This window comes from Chenopodium quinoa, unplaced genomic scaffold (genome assembly GCF_001683475.1).
Source record: "Chenopodium quinoa cultivar QQ74 unplaced genomic scaffold, ASM168347v1, whole genome shotgun sequence".
NCBI lineage: Eukaryota > Viridiplantae > Streptophyta > Magnoliopsida > Caryophyllales > Amaranthaceae > Chenopodium > Chenopodium quinoa.
The window spans coordinates 1,459,673-1,476,289 of record NW_018744460.1 but is presented as its reverse complement, the minus strand read 5'-3'; the positions used below and the strand labels follow the sequence as shown (position 1 = coordinate 1,476,289).

The 16,617-nt window shown below is 30.8% G+C and overlaps 1 protein-coding gene across 1 annotated transcript; it reads left to right on the top strand.

Moving 5' to 3' along the window:
• The first annotated feature begins 4,643 nt into the window (after positions 1 to 4,643).
• LOC110697154 (transcription factor bHLH120-like) lies at positions 4,644 to 10,866 on the top strand. The gene is made up of 4 exons (XM_021874497.1): positions 4,644 to 5,443; positions 5,738 to 6,142; positions 6,246 to 6,348; positions 10,636 to 10,866. The coding sequence occupies exons 1-3, from the start codon at positions 5,039 to 5,041 to the stop codon at positions 6,324 to 6,326; spliced, it is 891 nt and encodes a 296-aa protein (XP_021730189.1). The 5' UTR covers positions 4,644 to 5,038; the 3' UTR covers positions 6,327 to 6,348; positions 10,636 to 10,866.
• The last annotated feature ends 5,751 nt before the right edge of the window (positions 10,867 to 16,617 follow it).

The following is a 16,617-nucleotide window of genomic DNA, read 5'->3' as shown; positions in this document are numbered from 1 at the left end:
TATGATAGTATGATAATGATACCAACCGTACATTCGTACGATATGATATACATCATATACATAATAATATAATTACATATACATTAACAATATCGTATTGAATCAATTTCCATTTCCAAACATTGCATTTCTTATAAATTATAACTTACACGAGATTAAATGGATTCGTTATTTAGTTTGTTACTTTATTTAGATTACTAACTCAAACAACTTAATAAGTTAAATGGACGAAATCACGAAATCACTAATTAAAGTGGTGATGAAAGCATTATGCAATACTAATGTACGAATAGTCAAATATACAACGGTTAGATTGAATGCCCATGAAAAACAATGGTTAGATTTTCATTACTTTATTAGTTATTAGTATTATTACTTATTAAGTTATTATTAGTTTTATAGTTTATTATATATACTGATATACAATCACAGACTCACAGATGTCAGATATTGTCATATTGATGAGCATTAAGCCATTAACTCATTAAGTCATTAATTATGTCGTATTGAATCAATTTCAATTTTGAAACATTTGCGTTTCTTACAATTTATAACTTATAAGTAATAAACTAATAATAATAATAATAATAATAATAGTAATAATAATAATAATAATTATAATAATATTATAATAATAGTAGTAGTAAACTAGTAATAATAATAATATTAACAAATAATTATACTAACAATAATAATAATAATAATAATAATAATAAATAATTAAAAAAACGGTCAAAAAGACCTAGAAAAGCACAAAGAAAATCTAGACCGTTAGATCTAGATGAATATTCTAGAATCTACAAAAAAAAAAAAAAAAAAAAATGAACGGTTAGATCTAACTTAGATGTTGAGATTGAATATGGACGGTTAGATCAACTGAAGTAAAACCTAAACCTAGAAAAAAAACCCACTCTCACTCTCTCAGCCATTCTCATTCACTCATTCAGCCGTTTCTCTCTCAATCTCACAATCTGTCATAGTTTCTCTCTCTAACTTCTCAGTTTCTCACTCTTTCGTTCTGAAATTCTCAAGAATCTCAAGCTCAATTTCGTTTCATTTGTGTTTTGGATCTACATTTCTGATTTCTAGCTTTACATTCTCGTTTTTTTGTTAATTTTTGTTGTTTTCGTTTTGATTTTTTTCGTTTTTGTTCCGGTTTGTTTATTTAGGGTTTTTGTTTTCGTTTCATTTGTGTTTTGGATCTACATTTCTGATTTCTCGCTTTACATTCTCGTTTTTTTGTTAATTTTTGTTGTTTTCGTTTTGATTTTTTTCGTTTTTGTTTCGGTTTGTTTATTTAGGGTTTTTGTTTTCGTTTCATTTTTGTTTTGGATCTAAGTTCTGATTTCTGATTTCTGATTTCAAATCTTCCTCTCCTTCAAGCCGTCAAACCCTAAGGTAATTTTTTTGTTAATTTATTCGATTTTTTTCGTTTTCGTTTCGGTTTTTTTTTTTATTTCAAGTTCTGATAATCTACATTCTTGATTTTTTCTTTTGATCTCCAGTTCAGGTAGTTCTCCATCTTCAAATCTCCTTCAAGCCGTCAAAGGTAATTACTTTTTCCTTTTTGTTTTTTTTTTTAATACAGTTTTTCTGTTTTTGTATTTGATTATTGTTGTTGTTCTTGCTTGAATATAGTCGAAATATGCCTAAAATGAGTAAAATCTGTTGTTGATTGTATTTTTGTTTTTTACGGGAAAATGGTAGATTTGTGCTGTTTTGTTGTTTATTATGCTCGATTTAAAAGTAATGATGATGGGTTGTTCAGATTATGTGATTATTATTGTTGGAATACATGCATTGTTTATTTATTGGGATTTTAGCTTTATATTTTTAACCCATATTGTTGGAATACAAGCATTGTATATGATTGGCTTAAAGTTAGTACTTAAAATGTACACATATGTGACTGTATCGTATATAACTTTCTATATTCTGTTAGGATATATGTTGTAATCACGTTTGTTATATAATTCTGAATTTTGAAACATTGACTAGTGCAAATAAAATTCTGAAATATGAACTATCTATTTAGTTGAATTTTGGTATTGAGTGAATAGGATTCACTGTCGTGACTTCAGTGTCAGTCACATGAGACAATGCATGCTTAATTGCTCACTATTAGTAGAATCTGTCACTTAATTTGGTACTTATAAGTTATAAATGCTGTTTTTTTTTTTGTTTCAGTCATGTCTCGCGAGTATGATGAATTTGACTATGAGAGGCAATCAAATTTTGATACTGTTAGCTCTCAAGCTGCCTCTGTCTCGGTTGATGATGCTAGTAATAAAAAAATCTGTTGCAGTTGCGTGAGGTTGATGACGAATGTGATGATTCAACTAGTTGCCCTCTGGCTGATCTTGAGGCATATTTGAATGGACCACGTTCGCGATTAATTCAAGGGGAACATTTTGACGTTCTTAAGTATTGGGAATCTCAAGCTTCTTCTCTTCCTATTTTAGCTAATATGGCAAGGGATGTTTTGGCCATTCCTATTACATCGGTGGCCTCTGAATCTTCTTTTAGTTTGGGTGGTCGTATTTTGAACAAATATAGGGGTAAACTTTTGCCAAAGAATGTTGAGGCATTGGTTACCACCCAAAATTGGTGCCGTGGTTATCAAGCGGATGTTGAGGAAGACGTCCTCCTTATTGGTAAAGAGATTGAAGCCGAAAGTGCTTCATCTGCATAACTGGTATTTGTGTCTCATTGTGGTTTATTTTATCTTGAAAAATCGTTGCCCTTGTCATTTATTTTCAGACTTGCTGGCAGCATTTTTCTAGACTTTTAAAATCGTTGCCCTTGTCATTTATTTTCAGACTTGCTGGCAGCATTTCTTAAGTTTTTGTTAAAATAACCATTGCTCGGTGATGTAAATCTGAGAGCAATTTTAAAAAACAAAAGCTATAATTTTGAAGTTGCTTGAACTTGTTATGAGCTGCTGCCTGCTGGTAGTGCTTTTGCCTTTTGGTTGTTGTCTCTGCTGAGTTGTTATTGCCTATATTGTTGCCTGCATGAGCTGGTTCCTGCCTCCTGCCAGCTTGAGGTGCTGTGTTGCTGCCTTTTGTGTTATGAATTTATGATAAGTTTTGTTGCTGCTGTTTCTTATGCTTGCTGTTTTAATTTTTCTTGAATCATCGTTGCCCTTGTCATTTATGTTGAGACTTCAATGTATATGTACTTGCTGGCAGCATTTTTCAAGTTTTAAGTTAAAACAGCCATTGCTCAGTGATGATACGATAAACGTAAATCTGAGAGCAATTTTGAAAAACAAAAATAAGTTCCTGCTGAGTCCCTTCTGCTTATATTATTCCTTGCTTCGGATAAGTTGCTGATCTGTTATTGCGTGTGCTGGTTCCTGCTTGTTGCTGCTATTTCCTCTGCTCTTGGGTGCTGGGCTGCTGCTTCAAGATTCTGCTTCAAGATTCTGCTCCCAAATCACTCACATTCTCACTCCTCCCTTCATCTTATCATGTATCATTTTTTGCAACCCTAAACTTGATGATGTTTCAGTTGATAAATCTGAAATCTAATCTGGGTAGTAGTGATAGTAGTTTCATTATGTATTGGTATATGTATTGTGAATTTTAATCAATGAAAATGGTGACTTTTTTTAATTGCTTGTTGATATTACTCTAATTTTAATGTTATTTATCTCCAATCTTATGTTATCTTATTGGATGATCATGAATATCAAGGAACAATGAAGATAATTTGGGTGGACTTTATTACTGGAATGAAAAGATACAAATGATATATCTTGTAATTAAAATAAATAAGTAATCTAAAACGATATTAATAATGTCGTTGGCCTAGATCTAGGTGATATAAACCTTTGTATAAACCTAAGCCGTTTGATTAGATCTACATTTATTAACATTAATTATTTAATTGTATTTACTATTTAGCCATTTAGGTTGTAAATAATTCAATTTGAATTAAGCAGTTTGTAATTGGATAAGTTTAAACAGGTTGCGATTCGAAAACAGTTCGATTTTAACGGTTTAACGGGTTATGGCAGTTCTGTTTAGACGGTTAGCGGATTATAACGGTTCGGTTTATACGTGCGGTTTAAACGGTTTCGGTTCATAAACGGGTCGGTTTAAACGGTTAGCGGGTTACAAATGGTTCGGTTTAAACGGTTTTTTTTTCGGTTTAAACGGTTTCGGTTTATAAACGGTTCGGGTCATTAACGGGTTTATAAACCATTCGGTTCGGTTTCGTTTCGGTTCGGATTTGCGCAGTTTGGTTTGTTATCGGTTTACGGTCCGTAACGGGTTGACATTTAGCGGTTCAATTCGGTTTCGGTTTGATATTGAACGGTTCAGTTCGGTTTTCGGTTTACATTTATCGGTTTATAAACGGATCGGTCCGTGATGGTTCGGTTCGGTAACGGGCGGTTTCACGGTTCGGCTTGAAAAGTCCCACCCCTACACATATAGTAAGGGAATAAACTTAATGAAGTACCAAAACCCAAATAAAAAAATGATAAGCAACAAGAAAATCTCTTTAGTGACCAAATCAGATCTTGCTAGTGTGTTTAAAATATAATTAGTCAATTATTACTACAAATTATATTAATTAAATTTTAATAACCCTTTCCTTTACCCATTTAAATGATACCCTTTTTTAGACAGCTCTTGGTCCACCGTCCATAAAGTTTTTGTTATATTAAAAACTATACAATATACAAATATACAGTACATTATATTATACACCACCCTTCTTTTCTTTCTTCTTCTCTTCTTTCTCTTCAGTACAGTCCTTCTTTTACAGCATTTTTATGGTGCCCATGCTTCTTTCTCTTTGCAATTTGCATCATTTCTTAATCTCATAATCAATAATTAATAATCTAAACCCAATTAATTAATCAATTAATTACAATTTCTTTTTGCTTGTTAATTGGGATTTGCCACTTATTCAAAAAGATCTCTCAAATCGCCTAACCCTAACTACCAAATCTTCATCTTTTAATTATTATTTTCTTATTTACAGAACCAAATCTTCTTGAAATACAACTTTTTTGATCTTCTACTCCATGTTTCCATTTCAAAGTGGTGAGTTGTCTTTTCAAATTTCCAATGATTTAGAAAATAATAATAATAACAATAATATTATTACTAATACAAATTCTAATTTTCTCTTTGAGCAACAACATATCGCTGCAGTTGCAGCTGGTACTACTACTAATATTGACCTTGTTCATCAACCTCATTATGGTGTTGATTCAAAATTCAAGAGCCCGAAAACACGAAAACCGCGATCCGGGAAGTCTGTCCAGAATAATGCCAATGTTAATAAGAATAATATAGAGGATGAGATCAATGGAAATGATGTTACTAACAAGAAGGTTATTCATCGAGAAGTCGAAAGACAACGAAGGCAAGAAATGTCCAATCTTTATTCTTCCCTTCGCTCCCTCCTTCCCGTAGAGTATGTTAAGGTAAATTCTATGAATCTTTCTTTTTCTGTTTGAAAATAAAAAGGGATGTAAAGTCTAAATTACCTAGAATAGTAACAAAAAAAGTAACAATTTTGGGGTTTTTTTTTGTTAAGGATAATATAGTAATTTACTTTCGTACATTTGTTGTTGTTGAATACTATTATGCATTTGGCAATCGATCATGTACATGTTTTTTTTTGTTATGTTTTAGATTAATTTTGCAAAAGCTTGAAAAAAAAGTGTTGGATTTTTTTAGGTTGATGTATGTTGATTATCTAGTGATGGTGTTTTCAGGGAAAAAGATCGGTATCAGATCACATAACCGAGGCTACAAGGTACATCAAAGACTTGGAGATGAATGTAAAGGAGCTAGGAGAGAAAAGAGATAGTCTTAAAGACACATTTTCTTCATTAGAAAATCGACGAACTAAAAGAGAGCATAATGTTGGATGTTCATCATCAAGTAGCACTACCTCTACTACTTCAAGAAGTAGTAGTAGTAGTAATACTAGAGATTATAATGTGAACATTCATAAATTTTCTAAAACACTTCAGATTGAGATAACTGCCGGAGTTGAAGAGGATGATCCATGTCCTATTTCGAAAACACTCAAAGTGTTAGCTCAAGAAGGCCTTGATGTTGTTAGTTGTGTTTCTAATAAAGTAAATCAGAGGTGGATTTACGTGATTTATTGTGAGGTACATAATTATGATATTAATTATAGGTCTTAAATTAAACTTTGGAATCGTTTTCTTGCATTATCTCAATTTGATGAATAATGTATTGTCGTTGTTGTTGTAGGTTAATGAAGAAACACCAGTCGATTCGTGTCATTTGCGAGAGATATTGATGAGTTTAGTTGTTTCTTCAAGTAATGTATAAGAGTTGGCCCTTTCATATGCAGGTTTGTTCTTGATCTCTTTTTACCTTGCATAATCTTTCTTTGAATACACTAATTCAATTACTTTATTAGCAAGTGAGGAGAATGACCTATTTGATTAAAAACACATTTTGTATATGTTTAATGTTAGTAAGAAAAGATTACAAATAAAGGTTGGAAGAATATATATAATTTGGTTGTTGTAATATCAATAAATAATTGGGGTATCGCCGTTTAAGTTTATATATATGTGATTGGTAACATAGATTTACAATGTTACCAGGTTTCGCGAATTGAAGTGGTTTTTTACTTGCAAGACCTCAACTTCTTTTGTGCTAAGATTTTTGGCAATACTGATTTTGTCCCTTATTTGTATGCATGTGTGCTCTACTTGTGTAGACTTATATCTAACTTTCCCCTGCTTATTTATATAGAGTTTAAGTACTCATATATACAACAATAATAAATTCTCCGTTTTTCATATTGTTGTGAAAAAAGGTTGTGCATATCTTAACCTCTTATTACTCTGTTAAGCCTTAAGTTATTGATAAGCCATGTATTTATGGGCATTTTCGAGAGAACATTTGTACAGAAATGAAGAGATAGACTAGGATCACACCTTCATTGATTTAGCAAGATAGACCTTGACCTATGGAGGGATCCTTAGTTACCATATGCTAAAGATCAGATCTTTTTCTTGCATGGAATCTTAGCATCCTGTACTATGAGAAAATTCCACATCCACAAACATGTCATCTATTGTTGTATGTCTCGTTCTCAACACAAAAATAGTGGTTTGAGATATAGGATGACACACCATAATTAGCTACCGTTAAGAGTGAGCTTAATATGTCATTGTCAACACAAGGTCCATAGTTACAATAATTTTTGATGTTGATACCATATATAGTAACAATATCGAAAAAACAAAGGCTAGCTATCCTTAACTACATTGAAGAGTTGCAAGGAGTTTTGAGTGTGACAAACCCAAACAGTCCCCATAACAAGTGTAAAACTCAAATGGATGCAGAAGATACTCGTAGCTCCTAAAAAATTCAACAACGTGTTGGAAAGAGACTAAGGGTGGAGCATGATGTTACATGTACGATCCACATTATTGAGGTTTTATCTCAAAATCAATTGGTGGTGGGCGTGGAAATTAAAATAAGAAGATAGTCTTCCTTCAAGGATTGTTCTTACCTGGCATGTTATGACATTTTGATAGTAACCTATTAATGAGTTTATATACAATTATTACTTCTCTACATAATTTATGTTCAAAGTTCAATGACTTAGGTTAGGTATGGATGTCCTTCAAAATGAGATGAAACGTTTTTGTTGTAAAAATGTAATGTATATATATGTGTCCATGGGTTGGAAATAATATGATAGGTAGATAGCATGCATACTCCCCGGCCGGTTTATCTTAGAGCAACCGAGGAAGGCTGAAGTGGAATGGAATGATATAGATATATGGTATATAGTTTACAAAGAAAGAGTGCAGATTCATCTCCTATTTCAGTTTCCATGAATTATTATGATCAATATAATTGATTGAGATTCATATTTTTGCTGAATTAAGTGGCTGACTTTGTGATCAGAATGCCAAAACATTGGCCTAACATACAGAGGCTGCACGTACGTAGGACATATAAACACAACATCTACAATAATTGTACTGTATGAAAGTTAAGCATGTACGTTTGTTGCTCATTATTATTGAGTTTATCGAATGTCGAGCAGTACAAACACTTTTCTTAATAAGAGATACAATACTAGCAGTACAAAACTACAAACAAAATGATTAGATAAATCAAAATTTGCACTCAACTCGTATATCATCGATCATATTTCAACCTTCACGATCAACTAATTTAATGTAACACTCATCATTTGAAATATTGTCAAATGACTGTGTGCTGGAGTAGTAGTACACATCTTCTCAAGTGTCACCTTAACTGTTGCTTGAGGGTTGTCAAACAATTGATCTCTCCTAATAATTTAGCTTAGGTAGAAATCAATCAAACATCATTATTAGCTAATTGATTTTGATTAGTCAATTGGAACATGGTTAATTATTGTGCTTGACAGATTCTTAAGCAAAGACAAAATAAAAGAGATAGCTCTTTATTTTACTTGTACTTTGTAATTTAGTTTTATAAGGTAGATATTTTCGATTAAGTGTTTATTTACTTTTATTATTTATTACTTTGGATTGATCTGAGTTGTTACTTTCCAAAGTTATTTTGATTTTTCTCCCATCTTTCTTGTCCCTTATATATTCAATTCGATCCTTGAATGAAAGGGAAAAATAGACATTATTTTTTGTATTTTTTCTCCTATATTTATTTCATCTTGCATTTTAATTTCCATCTTACTTTTACTCTAGATCCATGTAATGTATGGAGAAAAACTTGTACATTATTACAAGAACTTTAGAAATCCACCTCACTGATAGATAAGCTGATCGATAAGGAAAATGGTGTAATTAAAAGAGAAAAACGAAAAAGAAAATCTTTTGTACTCTACCTCCGTTTTATATTTTTTTTGCAATTTTGGAATATTTTATATCTCATAAATAATACTCCAAAGTTGCAAAAAAAATGAAACGGAGGTAGCAGATATTTTTGTTTTACACCATGACTAGTAGCTGAGCATGGAGTGAGTCTTTAGTGTGTTGGATGACAAGCACAGCTATAAAGTGTTATTTTGTTGTAAATCAAGGATACATGCATCTTAATACAGTAGTATATAGTAAAAAACTAAGAATATACTTCGTATAAATGAGGGGGTCCATAATCAAAGCAATGATGTCTACACTCTATCTGGCTAGCTATAAACGTATAGCTAACTGCTTATATATAATGCATGAAAGTTGTATGACCCAGGTCATCAATGCTGTTAAGTGTTTGACAGGATTTCACTAACTAGAATTTCTGCACGTGATCCAAACAAGCAAGTGGATCAGATATTGATATCGCTTTCTTGATATTTCCGTGATTGTTTGGTGACATAGAAAGTACTCAATATGTTAAAAAAAATGAAAAAAAATTATATTATTCGATAAGAGTGAAATTGTTTGATCATTTGATTTAATGAAGTAAAATTTAGTACCTCAATTTAGATCTCGTAGTTTATTATAACATTATCAGATAAAAGTCTTATCAAGTACTATTAACGTGACAACTAATCCTATGAAATAACGAGTATAGTTTCCACATACTCTCAACATTTTCATACTATAATAAGTGGTGTTTGTTAGGGTAGTACCTATCATAATATCCACTGGCTCATGCATCTGCACTTACATTTACAAATAAGTCCTACCTGCATGAAATGTCATAAATCTGCATGGACTCCCTCCCCCTAAAATTGCTAGTTAAAGCTCTTTGATTTGTACTTTCCAATACTTTTTTTTTTTTTTTTTTTCAGATGTCATAAATCATGGCATATTTATTTTCTGAGTTTGATCCTTCTTACTCATTGAACTATCACCATTGATGAATAGGAGACCTAAATATATTATAGTGCTTTCTTTTAATTGCTATATTATATACTCCATACTTCGTATACTCCATATGACCGTATTATAAACTACTCATCTTACAAGTGGTAAACTTGGATATATATATAAAAGTACAACATACTTCTTTTTTGAAAGGATTGCATTACTATCCATGGAACAATTTAAGTTCTCATGGATGATTACAATATATACAAATTCATTAGGAGTACGTACAAAACCTTTATATTATTTAGTTATATCGAATAGACCTAAAAGTAGTACAGTGTATTAAACACGAAAACTTGCATAATGAGATGAGTTTTTTTTGGTTAATAGGAACTAATATATTAATGTAGATAGAAGTTTATGGCACAAGTATGCTCTAGTGTCAAATTACAAAAGACCACCTTCGTACTCAAGGTGGTTGGTGGGTGACTGGGCTAACACCCCCTTGCTGCATATATACTAGCCAAAGTAGTAGTTATAGTTGTACCAAACCTACAGTAAGAAATATTACAAGTCGAAGTAGAAGCCACATCTGGCTGCAAAATAGTGAGACTATATATATACGGTGAATTATTACTTATCTAGTTGTTATAATTCTTAACGTGTCATGCATATGTAATAAGTTACTCCCTCCATCCCTAAATTAGAAGCCTATTTCTCTTTATTATGTGAGTAATAAATATTAGAAATAGGCTTCTAATAAAGGGACGGAGGGAGTATTAATTAGTTTGAAATTTTCTAACCCAATACATGTAATTTAATTCCTTGAATTTAATGTCTTACTGTTTATATTTATACAGGTCCTTTGCATCAATAGTGCACTGCATTGTGTTGTTGGCCTTGGTGCTCTTTGCAGTTATGTATGACATGACTACTTGAAGGCGACAATAATCAGTCTACAAAAAAAATCAGCAACATTTTGGCAGATAGAATTAATGAATAAGGCCACTTCATTTTAATTATTTTTGGAAATATGTATAATTGTATGGATAGAGGAAATTTTCTTTAATTTATCAACTGTTTGACAGGCCTATTTTTCTCAAAGACGTTAAGGTAATAGTAATGGTAATTATCACTTTTTTTGGGACACATTTGTTGTCCAAGATTAAAAAGAAAATGAAGTTAGATATATTTCTCAAGTTCAATGATTTCAAATAAAGGAAGAAAGAGAAGATGATAAATTTGAAATTGATTGAGGTGCATGTATTATTGTTATCATATGATCAGGTTGGATTTAATTATTTGTAAATCGTGCAAGTATTATTGTAAAGTTGTATATCATGTCAGGTTGGTCATGTCACATTTCTTTAATTTGTATAAAAGATGACAAGGCCGGAATTATCATCTTATTCATCCCCAAAAAATGGGAAAATTTGGTAAAGTAATTATTTTAAAAATTTTCCTCTTGAATTTTGCACTTAGAGCATATGGCATAGAATAAGCATGCAGATTTGGGACATAGTTTCAAACTTTCGATCCATCATCTCCTATATGTCCAGCCAATTCAACCTTTTTTTATTTTTTTATTTTTTTTTGGACGAAACCAATTTAACTTTTTAAACATTGATGTAACAAAAAAAACTGATCTATTATGTTGTGTCTGGATTTAACGGTTCATTTAGGTTCACCTTACAACATTAATGTGAAAATTAAGTGCATAATGGAGAAGCTTTTAGTTACGTTGTTCATAATGCATAATGATTTATGGGGAACTTCTAATCTAAGGTTTGCGTGGTTTAGATAAAGAAAGAAAATACACTTGTAATTATTTTTTAATTGCCAATGCCCTGGCCTAGCTATAATTGATCCCTATAAGGAGAACCTTGAAGTTGTAATATATCTTTCGAAAAAATAAAATAAAAAAACCTTGAAGTTGTAGAACACAAACATTTTTACCTAGCCCAAATAATAATGTTTACAAATACTTGTAATACTATAAGCTATATAATAAGCTCAAAATTGACAAGAGAGTGATGAAATTAAAGTATTATTACTCTTTTATGTTTTTTAAGCTCAATACCAATTTCCATTGAAGGTATATTATAGTTTCTTCAAGATAATGTTCGGAGTTTGCAACATCATGTCACTACAACAATTCTATACATGCTACCATTAATCTATCGTGCAACATACTACGAGTACTTACATTGCTACATCACATTTAAAGAGTCATTAGGATATCAACCAATGTCTATTTTATTATATTGGACAAGTTAGTTTTTAGTATTGAGAGAAGACGTTTTGAACGGATGCCTTCATATATTCAAAAGTTAGACCCCGTAAAGAGAAAAAAAGGCCGACCAATTTCAGGCATCAATAGACAATAACCCAACATATTAGATATCTCACCTAATTCAATAATCAACAATTAAACAGAGTAGCATTCCCACCAAATACAAAATATTTCCACTTAACATGTGTGCTGTGTGAGTGTGACTACAGTGAATATCTTTTGACTGAATATTCCTTGCTTTGCTAAGGTCAACTTCTCTCCTAATCACCCCCAAAAGCCCTATTTAATGGCTTATTCAATTAAAATTAATTTCATTTTTTATACTTGCAAGTAATTTTTATACTCTTTTCCTTAATTATTTTTTATTCTATCACATGATTTAAGATCTCTAGCATGAGTGCATGACCAACAAAAATCTCTACAGGTCATCAAACTTGCATCCATTTTCCATTTTTTGGAATTTTAGTATTTACCAAATGTGGCATTTTTTCTATTACTGACTATATATAGAATTATCATCACGATTTAAAATAATTGTGAGCCGATAATTATTGTGACTTATTCTCTTTTGAAATGTTCGAAATAAAAAAAATGACATATTGTAAGGAAATGGATAATGGTACAATACAGATTAATATTGCAATAGCCCTTCATAATGATGTACTTTTGAATCCATCTTAACATTGAGAACTTTTTTTAGAGTGATATGATAATCTTATTGTTATTTTCACAAGGCATATGCAAATACGCCCGAAGATCATGAATGATATAAACAACGTACTCCAGAAATTTAGTTGTTTACAGTTAAATCATAGCACGTTTATAAAGAGTCAAAATAGAGTTCAGACTATATCGTCGTACGAGGACGTACTCTTAACAAACATGCACCTTTCATGAAACATATTTATTCTTAGACATCAATCTTGAGACTAAAAAAGGATTTGAATATATTGTATATGTCCGAAAATAAATGATAGCAAAGAAAAGTAGTACTCCATAATTAATTCGTATTTAGAAATTACAAAATGGGTTTAGCATGTAAGAGACCCGGCCTACCAATTAACCTACTCCCAAACTTCGTTGATCATTTGATCATCCTGGCTCTACCAAAGATTGTTGACAAACTATAATCATCGTGTTATAGATTCTATTAATCAAGATATACATATTAATGATAGATTTAGATCAAATGTCCCAAGATTAATAAATAAAATAGATTTTTATTGATTAGCTCCCATTAGTTAAAGGGTCCTAACACTAGGACATGGACATCGACCTTATCAACTTACCTACTATATGTTGATAATATCAATCCTCTTATACTAATTGTATTTTGTACTGTAGTAGTATTCTGATTTAGAAGACAATAACCTAATTTTGAATTATTGTTGATGTCGCTAAACATCAACTATCTTAGATGACCATCAACAATTTAAAGTAATGCTTAGAGCTGGATGATTACTGAAATTTGTGTATTTAGATCCTTGAATAATAATTCTTAACCATCGTCTATTTTGTGCTGAACTGCAATAATCGTGATTTATGTCCGCATGTCTCAATGACATATTTGCTTACACGATGTACTAGCTTCAGAAAATTTTTCATATTACTTAAAACTTACATTAGTTTTCTTGGTTTAATTTTATACGACCTAAAAATTTCATTAGAAATTGTCAATTAATCAAGGTAATTAAGTAACATTATTACCCTACTTAAAAGTTAATAAATCATCTTTATCTCTTTATGTCACATATTTATTATATTTAAAACTAATATTGTTATAGAGTAATAAACTACTCTTCGTAATAAATAAATATGGAGTATAATATAAGTGTGTCCAAGCCTCCAAGGGGGTCATGGTCAACAAATGCTAAGTGTTCGTGATTAAATAAAGTGGGGGCCACCTACATCATGTTATTCGCTGGAAGATTATCCCGTTTGATACACTGTTCATTTTGCTGCGACCCTTTTGATTTTCCACTCAGGATAATTACGGACTACAGACCAATTATTTGTCTGAATAATATAATACTCGCAGTCGTTTTCCGTACGTGTTGTTGCTTTGTGGTCTTGTCGATTTATTTTGATATATTAAGTTCCACTACAAATTAATATTCCGCACGTTTTGGGTTTGAGTCTTTTTAAGAGTTGGGTGTACATGAATATTACTCATATTAGTCGTATATGACAGATTGAAAAGTAACATTTTTTTTTATTGATAAATTGACGGTATTTGCAAATCACAAAATTTTATATGTGGCTAATCACATGCCGTGACTACTTTACATATAAGCAATTAATTAAATAATAGGGATTACGATGATGATCAAATAAGGTTACTTTAACGAATAAGGGTTACCACAATAGAAAGTTGGAGTTACTATTAATCAAATGTATTTTTTTTTTCCAATATTAAAAAAAGGATTACTAAAATGAAGTATCAATATCTTTAAGATAACTTTAAAGCTATCCCTATCTAACACCATTTTTGAACATTTGACATCGTTTTGACTTTAATCATATAATTATCATTATCTTTAAGATAAATCTAATAAAATCTTTCTTAATAACGAGTAATATATTATGGAACGAAAGTAGTATTACTAAAGTGTGGTTTTGGTTGTTGCCAAAAAAAAAGTGTGGTTTTGTTTATTTTGTTTGACAATACTTTGTACAAGTATAAAAATTACTGTACATAAAAGGACTTGTTTATTCTTGTAAACTGATAAGAATCGGGCTCTCACTAAGGTGGTCGGCCCATAAATTATTAGCCCATTAATCTCTCTAGGCATTATTGCACTTTACAAATATAATTTTATTTATCAACCCAATGAGTGAAATCAAATCATTTTAATTTTGATGTTTTGGGTTCAGAATAAGGTTATTCATAATCCAAATTGGTTGTTTGGGTTGTACAATGTATTAAATTTAACCTATTTCACCTATACTATGTAAATTACTTATTATAAAGTTACTAATTACAGACTACTTCGTATTAAAATTTAAACAATTCTAATTTAATAGAAAATGACAACAAAGCATCATTTTAACAATTTTTCATTTTTTTAACAAGATAAATGGAGAAATTCAAAGACATCAAGATTGATACATACAACATCACGAACTTTCCTCTTTTTTTTTTTTTTTTTTTTTTTTTTTTTTTTTTTTTTTTTTTTTTTTTGAATTTTATAAAATCTATAAATAATCTACTTTAAACTATATTTAGACTTAGTATGACCTCGCACTATCTATATGACTGATTGACTGTATGAGACATTCAAATTCAATATTTAAAAAACACGAAATTATGTTGAAAGATTTGTCTATATATTGTAGAAAGTATTAATAGAATTATTAAATATAAATGTTTTAATTTAAGTAAAAAAAAAATTGAATGTTTAGTAGTATTAGCATATGAGATATGACGGATGTAGGTGTTATTGTTATTGAGGTAAATGTCGTTCTTTATAGTCTTCTTTTGAGATGACGTTTGAGATGACGGTCTTGTAAACATTAGATAGTGGGTTCTTACCTTTGTAAGGCCTTTTCTTGTCGAGATGATGAGGGCAGTTGCAATAGCTTTGGAGGTGGCTGAAAAGGTAGGGGTATTAGTGTAGTCCAACGTCTAATGCTTTAGATGACCAGCTGCTCTTTTGGCATGACAGAATGACGATTCTTATGGGCTGTTTGCGTTCTTTCATTTGGTTGAAAAGAAATTTGGTTTAAGAGCATGTTTGGTAAGAGTGTTTATATATTGGGCTGGAAACGGATTTAACCAAACCATTATCGTTATCTAGTATTTGGTTATAAGGTTTATGTAACGATTGTCATTATCTAGGGGTAATGGTTTCCACCTAATTGTTATTTCTCTTAAACCTAAGGTAACAATTGCCCTTACCCTCCTCAATTAAAAAAGAGAGAAAGTTATGTTTAAGTAATTCCTTTTCATGGTTAAACCGACCATATGAAAAAGTAAGGGTAAAATGATTCCTTTCCCCTCTTTTATTTTTTTCCTCCACTTTATTTTCAATATTTATACCAAACACCCCCTAAATTCAAAGTGTTATGCCGATTAAGTAATACAGTAACAGACTAGCTAGTCATTAGAGCTTCTAAAGGTGTGGAAAAAACCACCGAACTATATTAGAGTGCACGAAAATGTAGCAAGACTAACTGTGCCAAGTATTTTTAATTTTTTTTGTAGTAGAACGTCATTAGAGGTGTGGAAAAAAATGACCGAACATAATTACGTGAAATGTAACAGTTTTATTTCTAGTTATTGAGGTGCTATTATGTTTAACAGTAGCCGCCCCTTGTTTGAAGCTAAGAAACGAAAAATTAAATTTTGTTTGGAAAATTGAAATACCTTAAATTCGATCCAATATGTAAAGTACTTTTAAAATCTTAAAATCAAATTAAGACCAATCCAATTCGATTCAAAAATAAATATAGTAAAAACATTCAAAGTTTTAATTCAGTTTGGATTGAACGATATGTTTTTATCATATGACTACCACTATATTTAAATTTCATTGGCTGACTTCTGATT